Source organism: Paramormyrops kingsleyae, chromosome 13, assembly GCF_048594095.1.
Source record: "Paramormyrops kingsleyae isolate MSU_618 chromosome 13, PKINGS_0.4, whole genome shotgun sequence".
NCBI lineage: Eukaryota > Metazoa > Chordata > Actinopteri > Osteoglossiformes > Mormyridae > Paramormyrops > Paramormyrops kingsleyae.
This window is the reverse complement of record NC_132809.1, coordinates 25916763-25932299: the sequence shown is the minus strand read 5'-3', so window position 1 is coordinate 25932299 and position 15537 is coordinate 25916763. Positions and strand designations below refer to the sequence as shown.

The 15537-nt window shown below is 41.3% G+C and overlaps 1 protein-coding gene across 1 annotated transcript; it reads right to left on the bottom strand.

Annotated features, from left to right (window-relative positions):
* Window positions 1-2513: 2513 nt before the first annotated feature.
* On the bottom strand, window positions 2514-14022 carry LOC111835438 (mucin-5B-like). Its single transcript, XM_072698464.1, has 20 exons — window positions 13893-14022; window positions 13631-13699; window positions 12413-12674; window positions 12131-12245; window positions 11859-11949; window positions 11643-11749; window positions 11325-11541; window positions 11001-11126; window positions 10615-10732; window positions 10384-10522; window positions 8821-8931; window positions 8579-8648; window positions 8085-8222; window positions 7826-7990; window positions 7635-7729; window positions 6923-7064; window positions 6576-6831; window positions 5542-5680; window positions 5282-5389; window positions 2514-2741 (listed from the first exon to the last, which is right to left on the bottom strand). Exons 1-20 carry the CDS (start codon window positions 13969-13971, stop codon window positions 2514-2516), a joined length of 2775 nt encoding a protein of 924 aa, XP_072554565.1. The 5' UTR covers window positions 13972-14022.
* Between the last annotated feature and the right edge of the window lie 1515 nt (window positions 14023-15537).

The window sequence follows — 15537 nt, the reverse complement described above, 5'->3', positions numbered from 1 at the left end:
AGTGACAGGTTTCTCCATTGATGCAGCCTTGAGTGGTTGATGGTGGTGTCGGTGTTTGAGTGGTGGTAGATGTTGTTGTTGTAGGGGTGGTGGTGGTTGTAGTTGTTGTTGGTGTAGTTGTGGAGGTTGTGGTTGTTGTTGTAGGGCTGGTTGTAGTTGTTGGGGTAGTGGTTGTTGTTGTAGGGCTGGTTGTAGTTGTTGGTGTAGTTGTACTTCCACACGGAATACAGCATTTCACAATAATTTCATAATCTAAGCATTGTTGCTGGACACCTTGGTTTTTGTTGAGGCAGATCAGTCCGACATCAGAGTTGCAAATCACATCTTGACCTAACTCTGACAATGGAAGAAATGGATATTCTTTAGCTCTGCATTCAACTTTCAATGGATAATCACAAATAATTCCTGTAGAAGCAATGATCTTTTGAATGGATTCACTATCTCCACCATCGGGGCCAGTTGTGGGCTGACCAGCATTAATCCATCCAGACGAGTGACAGGTTTCTCCATTGATGCAGCCTTGAGTGGTTGATGGTGGTGTCGGTGTTTGAGTGGTGGTAGATGTTGTTGTTGTAGGGGTGGTGGTGGTTGTAGTTGTTGTTGGTGTAGTTGTGGAGGTTGTGGTTGTTGTTGTAGGGCTGGTTGTAGTTGTTGGGGTAGTGGTTGTTGTTGTACGGCTGGTTGTAGTTGTTGGTGTAGTTGTACTTCCACACGGAATACAACATTTCACAATAATTTCATAATCTAAGCATTGTTGCTGGACACCTTGGTTTTTGTTGAGGCAGATCAGTCCGACATCAGAGTTGCAAATCACATCTTGACCTAACTCTGACAATGGAAGAAATGGATATTCTTTAGCTCTGCATTCAACTTTCAATGGATAATCACAAATAATTCCTGTAGAAGCAATGATCTTTTGAATGGATTCACTATCTCCACCATCGGGGCCAGTTGTGGGCTGACCAGCATTAATCCATCCAGACGAGTGACAGGTTTCTCCATTGATGCAGCCTTGAGTGGTTGATGGTGGTGTCGGTGTTTGAGTGGTGGTAGATGTTGTTGTTGTAGGGGTGGTGGTGGTTGTAGTTGTTGTTGGTGTAGTTGTGGAGGTTGTGGTTGTTGTTGTAGGGCTGGTTGTAGTTGTTGGGGTAGTGGTTGTTGTTGTAGGGCTGGTTGTAGTTGTTGGTGTAGTTGTACTTCCACACGGAATACAACATTTCACAATAATTTCATAATCTAAACATTGTTGCTGGACACCTTGGTTTTTGTTGAGGCAGATCAGTCCGACATCAGAGTTGCAAATCACATCTTGACCTAACTCTGACAATGGAAGAAATGGATATTCTTTAGCTCTGCATTCAACTTTCAATGGATATTCACAAATAATTCCTGTAGAAGCAATGATCTGTTGAATGGATTCACTATCTCCACCATCGGGGCCAGTTGTGGGCTGACCAGCATTAATCCATCCAGACGAGTGACAGGTTTCTCCATTGATGCAGCCTTGAGTGGTTGATGGTGGTGTCGGTGTTTGAGTGGTGGTAGATGTTGTTGTTGTAGGGGTGGTGGTGGTTGTAGTTGTTGTTGGTGTAGTTGTGGAGGTTGTGGTTGTTGTTGTAGGGCTGGTTGTAGTTGTTGGGGTAGTGGTTGTTGTTGTAGGGCTGGTTGTAGTTGTTGGTGTAGTTGTACTTCCACACGGAATACAACATTTCACAATAATTTCATAATCTAAGCATTGTTGCTGGACACCTTGGTTTTTGTTGAGGCAGATCAGTCCGACATCAGAATTGCAAATCACATCTTGACCTAACTCTGACAATGGAAGCAATGGATATTCTTTAGCTCTGCATTCAACTTTCAATGGATATTCACAAATAATTCCTGTAGAAGCAATGATCTGTTGAATGGATTCACTATCTCCACCATCGGGGCCAGTTGTGGGCTGACCAGCATTAATCCATCCAGACGAGTGACAGGTTTCTCCATTGATGCAGCCTTGAATGGTTGATGGTGGTGTCTGTGTTTGAGTGGTGGTAGATGTTGTTGTTGTAGGGGTGGTGGTGGTTGTAGTTGTTGTTGGTGTAGTTGTGGAGGTTGTGGTTGTTGTTGTAGGGCTGGTTGTAGGTGTTTGGGTAGTGGTTGTTGTTGTAGGGCTGGTTGTAGTTGGTATAGTTGTACTTCCACATGGAATACAACATTTCACAATAATTTCATAATCTAAGCATTGTTGCTGGACACCTTGGTTTTTGTTGAGGCAGATCAGTCCGACATCAGAATTGCAAATCACATCTTGACCTAACTCTGACAATGGAAGAAATGGATATTCTTTAGCTCTGCATTCAACTTTCAATGGATAATCACAAATAATTCCTGTAGAAGCAATGATCTTTTGAATGGATTCACTTTCTCCACCATCGGGGCCAGTTGTTGGCTGACCAGCATTAATCCATCCAGACGAGTGACAGGTTTCTCCATTGATGCAGAATGGAGTAGTTATTGGTGAAGTAGAAATTTCATGTGTAGTTGATGGGGTAGTTGTTTTCAATGTTGTAGTAGTGCTTCTTGATGTAGTTGGTATGGTTGTTGTAATAGTTGTGGTTGTTGGGGTAGTTGTGGAGGTTGTAGTTGTTGGGGTAGTGGTTGTTGTAGGGCTGGTTGTAGTTGTTGGTGTAGTTGTTGAAACTGTAGTAGCTGTTGTGGTGGTCGTTGGAGTAATTGTAGTTGTTGGCTGAGGACTCTTGCTTAATGAAGTAGTTGTTGAGGGTGTTGTTGTATTATGGCAACTTGTGATTTCACAACACTCAAATTTCACCTCATAATCCAAGCATATTGGTGGAAGAAATTGATCTTTGTTTTTGCAAATTAATCCCACATCCTTGTTGCATATTACTTTTTGCCCTAACTCAGAAAGTGGTACTCTTGGATAATGCACAGCTTGACACTTAATATTTTCTGGTCTTTTGCAAATTTTAATCCCATGATTTAATATATTTGCAATAGTTTCATTGTCACCACCATTTGGACCAATTTGGGGGTAATCAACACTAATCCATGGAGACCACTTACATTTCTGACAAAGTGGTGATGTCACTGAAGTTACTGAAGTTGTTTTTGGGGTTGTTGTTGATATATAGGGTTCTGTTGGCCTTGTTGATGAGAAATTCAAAATGGTTGATGTTGATGAGGTAGCTGTTGAAGTTGTTGATGTGGTTGTTATGCCACAGTCATGATCAACGATTTTGAGGATGTGCCCATTCTCTTCACACAAGGCTGTGATACAGCTTCCAAGGTCATCGTGGGTTTTGTAAATGGTAGCTCCGTATGGGTACCTGTTTCCCTCGTATATGCAGTAACAAGCTGTGGATGTAAGCAAAATTCTTAGTAAATGTAAACATGTACGGAAATAGACATAGAAAAGTTTCTCACCTACTCATGTTTATAAAATAAGGATTCTAACCTTGATCGTCGAAATTGCACTGTATGCTTGATGAGTTGCAGAAACTACAAATCAATTAGAAGTTTTTCTTAGTTTTCTATATTGTTTATTAAAAAAATATTAGAACAATTTGATGATACTTTCAATCAAATAATAGTTACGCTTGAAAATACCTACCATGTCTTACAGTTGACTGTGGAATTAACTGTTTCTCCATTGTTGTAGTGTTTTCCATCATTATCGTAGCAGCCACACTGTTCACTATCCACACACGTCATGGAATCTTCATCAAAATATGGCTGGGCAGGTGGGCATTTGGGATAGCAACCTTAAATGATGGCATTAGTCAGGCTATATAGGATATATTACTATATAGGATATATTACAAGTTAAATTTAGATGTTTGACATTTTTTATGTTTAGTCTTGCTGTGAAGTTTTCTGCCTTTTTTGCAGAAAGCCATTTTCCATAGACTGATTAGATCACATCATACACTCAACCGTTTTTAAAAGCTTGAGATGATAAAATGTTTTTGAATACAGCATAGCCTGACTAGCTATGTAGTTATATGCAGATTTCAGTCAATGACAGTGACCCTAAATCATCACCTTCCAGGGCAGGGATCAGACTGGAGCACGACCCTGAGAGGTTTCTGCATGTCTTCATACAAGGAGCTCCACATGGCTGGTAGTGCCACTCACACTCTCCAGGTGGGTTGTAGAAATCACAAAATAGAGCTGGGAAAGGAAGGGTGACCCAACATTCGTAAGTCTTCAGATCCACTTGCTTATGGGCGTTATGTCATGTTATGATACTGGAGTATCATAAAGACTTTTGATTTCAGTGGTAACTTACGGCAGATTTGTGGACTCCTCCACGCTACGCAGACACCAGCCTCATTGCAAGCCTCTGCATATGCAGCCACAGCAGTGCAGAAACACTCACAATCTCCTCCCGTATCACAAGCGCACGAGTCTCTTACACAGGCATCGTAGTATGGAGTAGGATCCACCTTGTGAGATAAATGTCTTTACTTTATCATATGCAGGGTATTATTTTAATCAACACATTTCCACATAAGATCAACACATTTCCACATTATCAAGTGATGTTCTGAGAACAGGTTTACTTGAGTAAAGTCAGGCTAAATGGCATTGAAAATTGAAATTGAAAATGACAATCTGGATGCACAAAAATTGATCATCTCTTACCTGTGAGTGACAGGCTGTGAATACTGTGCTTTTGAGGAGGCTGCACTGTTTCTGGGCCCAAGACTGCCTGTATGGTTTGAATAAGCAGGGATCTTTGGTAAAATCTGAATTAGGGCAACTTGGAGAGGCTTTCCAGCTGTTTCCAAACTCCAGAGGATCAACGACCACTTCATTGCTTCTGGTGGTGAAGTCATTGTTTTCATTACCATCATCGTTGCCACATAAACCACAGACCTGGCCCTGGGAAACAGACATTCAGTTACGTAAATTAACTGACCAAACTAGTCCTAATAAACTTTTAGCAATTATCCATATGGAATATTTCAATTTGAATGAAGTACTGTTGAGAAGGACATTTTCACATTTTTTGACAAACCTTAAATGTAGGGCTAAGTTTGATGAACATGCTTGTCTTCTTGTCCCACATAAGAATCAGGCCATTATTGGCTTCAATAACCAGATAAATTCCCATCACACTGATCCGATAGGGCACCTCTTCGCCTGTATCTCTTTGGATGACTTCATGGCTTCCGTCTGTCAGTATGAGCTCATTGTTCTGTAAGAATCATGTGTTTAGTGATCATAACAATGCAAAATCATTACATTTTTTCAAACTGACATCCATCATCCTCACCCCAAGGAAGAGCTTGATAGCTTTAGAGCAGGTGGTACCGGTGGTGCCACATGGGATATTCTCAGTGATGACCCGGAAGGTGCCATTTACGTTGTTGCTGCAGTAGTCCTGCAAAAGTATATTTCTCTAATTGAAATTCTTGTTTAAAAAGTGCCAATATTGAAAACAACATGTTTATGATATAACCTACTAAATATGACAAAATAAACTGAAATGAAGCAGCCCTCCAAATTCTTTCAATCCTATCCTCTGAGACCTACCTGAGTTAGTATGTATTCACAGTCTCCATCGAAGGTGAACCTTTTCCCATCAAAAGTCACGTAATGGCCGTCCCCGTAGATGGCACAGGTGCCGTGGCACTCGTTATCAGTACACTGCCATTTTCTATCCTTACAAGTACTAGAATAAAAAGGAGATGGTCTAAATATCTATGATTATATTAATTTACAGTAAACTCCTTGTGATATTAAGTAATAAACTGTACAATAGAACCATACCAGGTATTGCAGTCAACGTTGACTTTGTCTCCGGGTTGGTATGATTCTCCATTGTGGACACATGGACAGAGCTCCTGCTTTATACAGCCTCCTTTCCCATCAGACACCAGTCCAGATGGGCACACACACCCAGACACACACTCCGTGCTTATCTGTGTGGGTCCAGTGTAACGATGGACATGGAGTGATAAAAGTTAATGAAAGTACTGTTAAAATTACAAGGGGTCATGAGATGTGTTATCAATGTAGTGATGAGTATTCAACCAACAATATATGTTATATATATATATATATATATATATATTGTGGTTTTATCACTTGTAACTTACACATTCCATGTCCAGTGTCTGGCAGCTCTGCTGACACTCAGAGCCCTTGGCTCCTGGTCCAGTTTTAGAGCAATCGTAGAAGATCATTGGTTCAGTGCAAGCTGAACAGATAAATATTCATTAATTTACTTATCAGTCTCTTTAACAAACGTGAGTTCAGAATATTATTCACATTCATATATAATAATTTTTATCACCCATAACTCAGGAGGTGTGGATGCAAAATAAAATGAAAGCAGCAGAACTTTCTGAGAGGTGACTCACATGGTACACTGTCCATTTCTCCTATGCAGCTCAGTTTCCCTTGCTTGCATGTGCTGAAATAAATGATGATTTAAGTCAAAATACAGGACAAAAAAATTCATTTTCCAGTGCTGCCCATGGTCATTGTTTTTTTAATATTATATCCAGCTTTAGAAACTGTTAAATAACATCAATCAATGTATTCTTGAGATCAAGGAGACTTACCACATAATGCCGTCCTTGCTAACAACCTCCCCAGGAGGTACGACAGTGCCCTTAGTGTAGCAGGGACAACTTTCAGGAGGTACACATTTGCCGTCATCATTCATATAGGTTCCGTCAGCACAGGTACAACCATCCACTGCTTCAAAGGTCAGCATGCAAGTGTTATCAGAATTGCTAAAGCAGAGGCAGGTCTGACTGCTGTTCTGTATGCTGTAGGAGTAGACCATGGTGCTGGGGCATTCAGATGAGTATTTTCCTGAGGAGGAGAAAAGTTCTTAGTTAGGCAAGTAAAAAAAATAAAATAAAACAAGTCACTTGTCAGCTTCCCAGTAAGCTTCCATTCACACCAGTGAAGCACCTACCGCACATGGCGCCTCTCCAGCCAGACAGCTGGATGCCCATAGCAGCACAGGCCTGGACGTAGGAGGAGGCTGCAGCACACATGCAGTCCTCGCTCTTCTCGCAGTTACAGCTGTCGTACATGCAGTTCTGCAGTGGAACAGACTCCGTATCAGAAATTTTATTTTTCATTTTCGGTAACTTTTTTTTCAAGCAGAGTAATATGTTTACTGTCAATGTTTGATATCACACTATCGATGGTAAAAAAAAAAAACAGGAGCTGAATTAAGCACTACTGATTGCCCAAAAAAAACATCTTTTTGACTGTGGAAACAGCTCTGCATTATTATTCATCCAGGCCGTTCTTGACTGAAGTAAGTAATCTGTTCCAAGGAAGTCGGATTTACCTTCCCAGTCAACACACCTTCTAGCAAAAAACCACATAAGCCAAAAATATATTGCAGTATGTACTAAAGAACACAAATAAAAGAATGGGTAAGGTGTAAAGTTACTTGAAGGTGTATGTCGCTGTTTTGTGTTAGCACTACCGAAAACTTTACGTATCTTGGATGTTTTTCATGTAAGTTTACTTAAGTTAGATTTATGTGAGTCCAGAGCTGTGCATGCTGGGAACAGAAACAAGCATCAGCAGCAATAAAGAGACTACACAGCAAATCCATAATGTTCACACTATAACGCTGAACTCATGGAAAAGCTTACAGCTTTGTAGGTGTCGGGGTTCACTGTGGCGTGGCAGGGGCTGAACACGCCCTTCGGGTCGGAGAGCAGTGCACACCAGTGCGCAGCGTATTTTTCTTTGGAACAGAAAGAGAACACGAGTGAGACGGGAAAGAATTGAGGGCAGGTCTGTGATACATTTGCTAGCTGAATATTGCATGGGACCTCCTTACCATTCTCCAGGCTAAGGCTGCAGGGGTTTTCATAGCTGATGCTTACATCTGGGCAGTTGGCTCTCGCTTTCCAGCTGTTGGCAAAAGCCGTCGGGGTTCCCTGTACCATCCCGCTCATGGCTTTGAATTCATCGGCTTGGATATCATTGTAGTTCCCACACAATCCTGAAGTAGAGATGCAATAGCTAATTGCCCATGCTGTATCTGGTGCTCATGGTCACAGAGGCTTAGATTTATATAAAAAGTTTTCAGGACGTACCACAGGTGGTGCCTTGATGTGCAGATTCTGCTGTAATGTAGACCTGCATGATAGGTGTCAGCTGGATCTTGAGGTGAAGTCCGAACGGTGTCTGAATGATGATGTAGAATGTGGATGGCTTGGTAATGCTTGATCCCGCTATAAAATACAAAGTCTTTCTTAGTCATAGAATAACCTGTTTATTTTCAACCAAGAATTGTCATAAACGTCTGCAGTAGGAATGGTTGTAGATCATTTAAATGTAGTTAAAATAACTGCAGCTGAAAAAGGTATTAAGCAGCAGGACAGTCAGTAGTAGAAACTCTTCATTATAAGGCAGTATGTGGCTTAGCAGTTTAGGATGTTCAGAGGGTCGCTGGATCAAATCCTAGAGTCGACAGAGTGATTTCACCATTGGGTCCTTGAGCGAGGCCCTTAACCATAATTGCTCCAGGAAGTGGCTGATCCTACTTTATCAGTTGTTCTTTTTGGAAAACATCTGTAAGGGAGCTCACCAGCAATAAGTGGAAGCTGAGATAATATCCCATTGACAAAAACATTCCCATTGGCTAGAATGTTTACCACCTGTAGAGAGATGCAAGACTTTTTTTAATCGAAACACCTTAAATCTTAAGTATTTTTTAATCAGAATTTTTATATTATGTAACAACACATTTTTTATCATATGTTGAAACAAAACACATAAGTGATTAATTTTTTAAATAGCACAACATGTAAATGCTTTTCGACTTCTTACGGTGGTCCCTCCTGAGATGGCCAGGGTGACGGCTTTGAGGCAGGTCTCAGTGTCGGACAGCCCGCACTTCACGAGATCCCCCAGCACTGTGAAATTGCTCCCGTCACATGGCTGTGGGAAAAGAAAACAAGCAGCAAGACCTTAAATTGGGTCAGAACATGCAGGTATACATCTGCAGATGGAGTTTGCCTCTTACTTTAAGTTGTCCATGCCTCCACAGGTTCCTGTGAAATACAATGCAGTTTATATGTTCCTACCCAAGGCGAAGAACAGCTACTGAGGTCAAGTGCTGAAAAAACGTCAGTCTCGCGAATGGTGCTGAAAAAGTAGGGAAATCTATGCATGTTTCAAGATTATAAACCAAGCAATGTATGTAAGAAGGCCAGCTTTTAAGGAGGAATGCAGTAATAGATCAAGTTAAAAGGAATAATTGCCATGTTCCACAATGATGCATGGTTATGATAGGCCCGGAGCCTATCACAAGGTCATAAGATACCCTGGAGAACATTCCATTCCGCCCCAGGACCAGAGTACACAAACTCAGAGATAGCAATGCAAATTTCGTGGACTGTTGGGAGTGGATGGAAGAAGACAAGGTAACCAGTACAAGAAACAAAGGCAGGTCCTTGACAGCGTAGGTACCATCACACATCATAACTTATTTTTATTAAGTGTAAAACAAGAGTATATACAGATGGAAATCATGCAGATGCAGGAAGACATGATAAAGTGCATGTATGTGATGCAGGAATTACAGAATTAACTACAGAAAAATAACACAAGGATATAAGACCGACATAAAGCTATTCACTGTTGAACCAGAAAAAAAGGCAAAATAATACTCCTGTATGAAAAAGAAATCTGCAAGTGAATGGGCCCTGTACTATCAAAAGACAGGGTGTCTACGCAGACCTCCATGTCGACGTCCTGTCGGTCTGATGAATCAGCCAGAATGAGCTTAGATATATTTGTAACTATCTACAATTTCAGTAGAAGAAAGGAGAAGTCGGGCAGTGACTTCTGGAGAAAGACGAAGCCCCAATGGAATGAAAATAGTATAAAATAAACACTGAGCAAGAGACATAAACATAGAAATTAGTTTTCTGGTTAAGAAAGATGGGCTCTGTCTTTTTATGTTGTCCTGTTCGTAAAAGCATCAGGCAATTAAGGGAAGATGTCAAAAGTCCCAGAATGACGATGGGAATATACCAATCAAATTAATGTATATATGCAATCTCTGAATAAATGAATGCATTGAGAGACGAATAAATAAGAAACTATTTGTTTGCAGGAGAAATGCCTGATGGAACTGGGCTTCATTGTTCAAGCTTAAAATAAACATTTTAAAAAGAAGCGTGAAAGATGTGAATTGTCAGGAGCTGAAACCTGAAGGTTGTGAAATCTGTTGTAATGTGTTGAAGACAGCAAGACCGAAGCGCATGGGCCTACAATATGACTGGCTACCAGTTAAATACCACAGAAGAGCTATAACAAAAGATTTTGTTTAAAAGAAAACGGGCTAGTACTATTTCACATTAGTAAAATGAAATTTGTGGGCCTGACCTTTGTGAGGACATAGGAACAGTCTCCATGGAAGGTGTAGGCTTTGCCATCGTAGGTGGTGATGTGTGAACCTCCGTTCACAGAGCAGGTTTTTGGGCAATCAAGGTCCTGACAGCTCCACTGGCCCCCAGAACAGGCACTGACATGACAAATGGAAAATTATATCCACTATCGGTAATCACAGGTAGAAAACAAGAGTTCAGGACAAGGTGAATGTTAAGAGTAGCTCACCATTCTTTGCAGTTGGTTGTGTACGATTCTCCAGGTCTATATTCTTTTCCATTATGGCTGCAGGAACACTGATGAACTGGGATACATCCACCATGTCCGATGTCATCGATAACAGTGCCTGGCAGACAGATGTAATGGCATTTAATGACATTTAATAAAGAAATCTGAGCAGAACATTACACAACCAACTGAGATACTATATCTCCATATTGAAGCAGATAATATTTGTCATATCTCAAAGAACGTAAGAATACATTTCAAAAAATCTAAAACCAAAGGATATCAGTTCATTTCCCTGTTGTCAGTGGTTGTCTCTGTGGCAGTTAGAAGTAGAAAGAATAATTTCAATCATACATTTTAGTCAATATCGAGATAAAAGTATGTACCTGGGGGACAGAAGCAGCCATCGGTGCAGTGGTCTTCACACAGCTGGCGCCTGTCTGGGTTCGAGCAGGTGTCAACACAGGGGATTCCACACTCCTGGTACTCCATGTTGGAAGGGCATGACTTTGCTGCAGGACAGAGGACCACAGTCAGACGTGTTGGGTGTTGGGATTTAATTTCTGATGATCTTTTGACTCTGCTCTTAAACTAGTCTATTTAGTAAGTGATGTCCACAAGTCACAATGGCAGCGTGTTTAAGAGTAGCTCTTTGAAGGGTGTTGATTTGGTGCAGTTGAGAATATAATGCTGGATTCTGGGACACGTACGGCAGAACTGGGCTGTCCTCCATTGCTGGGGCTTCCCCCCTGCATGCACACACTGGCGAGAGTACTCTGAAAGGGTGTTGCACAGACAGGAGCTGCTGCTGCCCTTGGGACAGTGGCACATGTCCATCACACAGGCCTTGATGAAGGAGGCAGTGGGAACCAGGTCCTTACAGCTGCTCAAGGCAGGATTGGAGAGGAGCTTCTGACAAACTGATATCTAAAGAGGGACAGGATCATTTATTGTTAGTTTAAAATGGCAGACTTAAAAAACAATAGCAATGTATTATTAAATGTTCAAAATGTAACAAAAAACATTACCTGTTCAGCACAATTTTTCGAAGACTTTGGTTTTTGTTCACTGCAGATTTCATTTGGGTCATCCATCTTCCAGAAGCTTCCATAGTCAAATGGAGTTAATATTTTACCTTCAACGAAAAGAAAAATCAACAATTTTTCCCTTCAAATTAACCTGCATGGATATTGTGGATGTAGGTTATTTTTCAAATAAACGTGCTCAGGGTTTTCGTAACTCACCATCCATAATGAACTCGTCGTAGAGCTGAACTCCATTAAAGTCTCCACAGAGCCCACAAGTCTGGTTTATGTATTTGTTGTCTATCTCCAACTGTGGAGAAGTAGGAAGAATTTGATAATATTAAATAAACTATTGCAATTATATTAAACTTCATCAAACAAACAAAAGTCTCAATTTGCAATGTGCTATTTGCCTCCGCTTTGGACAAAAGTATCTGCCAAATAAAAATACATAAAAATAAATGTTAATTTAATAATTGGGTGCTCCTTACAAGGAAGGCATCCTCTTGATTCCACATGGCAACCAGTCCCAGCTTAGCTGTGATCTTGATGTAGGACGGTGTCTTCTCAATGAAAACGCCTGACTGGCTGAATGGCAGAGTAACACTGGAAAGAAAAACCTTAAGGTCACATGAAGGTCAAACCATGTTAAAGCTGCCAAACTCATGTAACATTACAACTAACTGCATGTCTTGCCAGTTTAGTGTTAGGGGTGCGTCATCTCCCAGAGATGAGATACTCTACCTTAAGTAAAACATTTGTTACCAACTCACCTGTCCCCGTTGACCTGGACCAAGTCCTTGGTGAGTTCCACCACTGCCCCATCCAGCTTCATGGTGACCTTGCTGATGGTCGGCTCTTCACCCTCAACCTGACGCCTCAGCTGGATGTTGAAGTCCTCATAGGAGCTTTTACAGTGTGAAGTCAGGATGTAGTTACAGCTGGAAGGGAGCTGGAAGACGTCCCCATCGAAGGTTTTGAAGTGGTAGGTCCCCCATGTGCTGCAGACCTGCCCGTTGTGTGCTGGTCTCACTCCTGGAGAATGGAGAAAAACGGCACTTTTTATCCATCTATCCATCCATCTTCAAATCGCTTATCCTGGTCAAGGTCAGAGGGAGCACCGTTTAATCTAAAACCTATTCCAGATTTCAGCTTTGTGGGACGATTTAAATCAGCAGCAAGTTGGTGCGACGCTAACTGAGCTGTATAATCGCACACCTCAAACTGGTTTATCTCACACCTCAAACTGGTTTATCTCACACCTCAAACTGGTTTATCTGACTTATACCACAGCTAATAACAAAAAAAAAATAATAGTGGTTAATTTTTTAGCAGAAACTTATTTCAATCAGCATTTAATAATGTTCCAATGTGCTCTTAAAATATCATCACAAAGACTTCATGCTGGATTACAGCAATGAGGTTTGATTAAGTTGAATAAGCTATTATCCAGAAGGTGGAAGTCTCAGTGGCTCTCCATAGATCAGGTTCCCCATCCCTGAGTCACCTCCCACCGACAAGCTCATCATTGCAATTCTGCTACAACTGTGCCATTTCATGACATAAGTCACAAACTCCTATAATTAAGGACACCTTTATTTATTCTCATGAGGAAATTTTCACCTACCCCATCTTGCTCTTCAGGACACACATACACATATGTATGTGAGAGCGAGCTTGGCAGCGAAGGGCAGCTACCTGCCATGGTGCCCATGGAGTTGGGGGTTAAGGGCCTTACTCAAGGGCCTACAGACATGTGACTGTTTGGTTGAGGCCAGGCTTGAAATGGTGACCTCCCAGTCAGACACAAAGGCTTAGCTCATTGAGCAACATGCCACCCCCAAGTCATTCAGTGATGTTTGCCAAAGGTTTTTGTGCTATTCAGTATTTTTATAAATGTAATTGTTTATTCTGGGTCTTACTTAAATAATGGGAGAGACTGATGGGTTCACTCTTAAATGAACAGTGAACACACCTGTATTGTGTCTTACCTGCAATCATGGATGACTTGGTCATTTTTGGGATGATGTTCACCGTTGGAGCATTCTTCTGGGGACTCCCTAAAGACAGATCATTGTGTTCCCTTTATGAACGAAGTTTCACTGACCTTTCTCAACTCCACCAATATTACAGGAATGCTAAATGTAATGTTTTGTATAGAGTGAAGCCAGCAAGCAAAACTGAAAAAAGTCATTATTTCTCATTAAAGTGATATTTATGTAAAAGATATAATTTCTTCTGTAAGACGCTTACCTTTGTCTGAAGTCACTAATCCCAAGGACAATGCCAGCCAAATCACTACCCACGTTGGTATCTCCATTTTAGTCCCCATGGATCCCCTGTCACCTGCAGACAAGTTAGCCAAGGGGAATTGTGAACATCTCTCAATCCATGGCAGGGTTTTATACCTCCCATCCCAAGGAGCGTCCATGGTGTTCCAGGAGACCAGAAGGAAGGTGGGGCTTAGGGGCTGAACTTGGCTCAGTGTCAAAGGTTGTGATGTTTCAATATCTGCCGCAGCTGTGAACCAGCTGCTCAGCGTGTGCCCCTTCGTCACATGTTTCTGGTGGTCTGATGTGATGAGGAAGTATTCAGGCTTACGATACATGGGGTTTAGGATGGGCTATCTAATACTTTGAGCTGAGATTCAAAGAACCGTTTCTGTGATGCCAAGCAGTGAGTCCCCTGCTACCAAATGTTTATTTAATTTCCTAATCTATTTTGACTCACGGTTTAGCTCACTCATGTCAGGAGAGGTGTGTCCTTATAGAAAGATTAATTGCACTTTTTTTGTGTGTCCTGGGTCTCACTTGACATCACTCTTATCGCGGTGGACAGCTAAAAAAAGCCGGTGAAACACATGCAGAACAAAAGACATGAAAGCCCTGTGTACTTTATAATTACACACGCAGCACCTGTGAATAGACCAGCCCCATTGTTCAGTCAGACAAGTGTTTGTGATTGGGCAGCTCCTACACCCACATTCATATGTCATCTTTTGTTCAACGTGCAGAATGGCAAACATACATACACTTAAGAGATACTCTTAGACCTGTACTGTGTATTGTCTAATTTCGCTGTTAATTAAGTTATTTAAAACTGATCCACTGTTAGTTCTCAAACACTAAGAAATACGGACCCCCAACCCCCCCCCTCTCAGACACCAGCCGCCTACAGCAGTAAGAAACTCCAGACCTGTGAAGACTCTACCTCATTGTGACTGATTCGTTTGCCGTTCTTCCTTGACCTAGCACAGGTTAAAGTGACATATACCTCATTTTAGCTTGTAGTCAGAGTGTCAGGGTTGGCAGAATACACACTGTAGAGGTTATTAATGTAAAAATGAAGTATTTGGTCTGACATTTAGAAAGAGACAAAGATATATAAGCTAATGTACACAACCAGAGGGGCCTCAGAGGTTTGGGTCACTATAGTAAATGTTAATTAATCAGGTTCTTTATTTAGGAAATACTGAAACGGCGTGTTCTGCTAAGCAGCTAGCTAGCTATGACCTTCTGACTTTACTCATTAGCTGTTTATTTAGTTTCTGAAACGTCTGAGGGAGGATGGGTCTCCCCAAAACCCCATAAACAACAAACTGGCCCTTGTACTCAACACCCTAAAACTTACAGACAATACGCAGATAATGGAAATATTTCTGCTCCATATTTGGTCAGTGAAATGGCCAGAAACGAAAGTCACTAATGTGTGAATAATCAAAATGATTAACATTGGAGAGCCTCTTCTCCTAACTCCACCTTTGTTTTGCTCTGCTGATATGAATCATTGTTCCATAATCATGCAGGTGTTTCTTTATATTTATTTGTGGGGCATCACAGATGAGCAAACAATGAAATAAAAATATACTCTGACATGGGACATCGCCCTGTAGTCGAAA

What these genes read in the sequence shown, in the direction of transcription:
- LOC111835438 (XM_072698464.1), bottom strand. Translation starts at nt 13,971, where the DNA reads ATGGGGACTAAAATGGAGATACCAACGTGGGTAGTGATTTGGCTGGCA. An exon ending in ATTAGTGACTTCAGACAAAG is followed by an intron (nt 13,700 to 13,892) that starts GTAAGCGTCTTA and finishes ATCTGTCTTTAG; the next exon opens with GGAGTCCCCAGAAGAATGCT. An exon ending in GAGGACAGCCCAGTTCTGCC is followed by an intron (nt 11,127 to 11,324) that starts GTACGTGTCCCA and finishes TCTGTCCTGCAG; the next exon opens with CAAAGTCATGCCCTTCCAAC.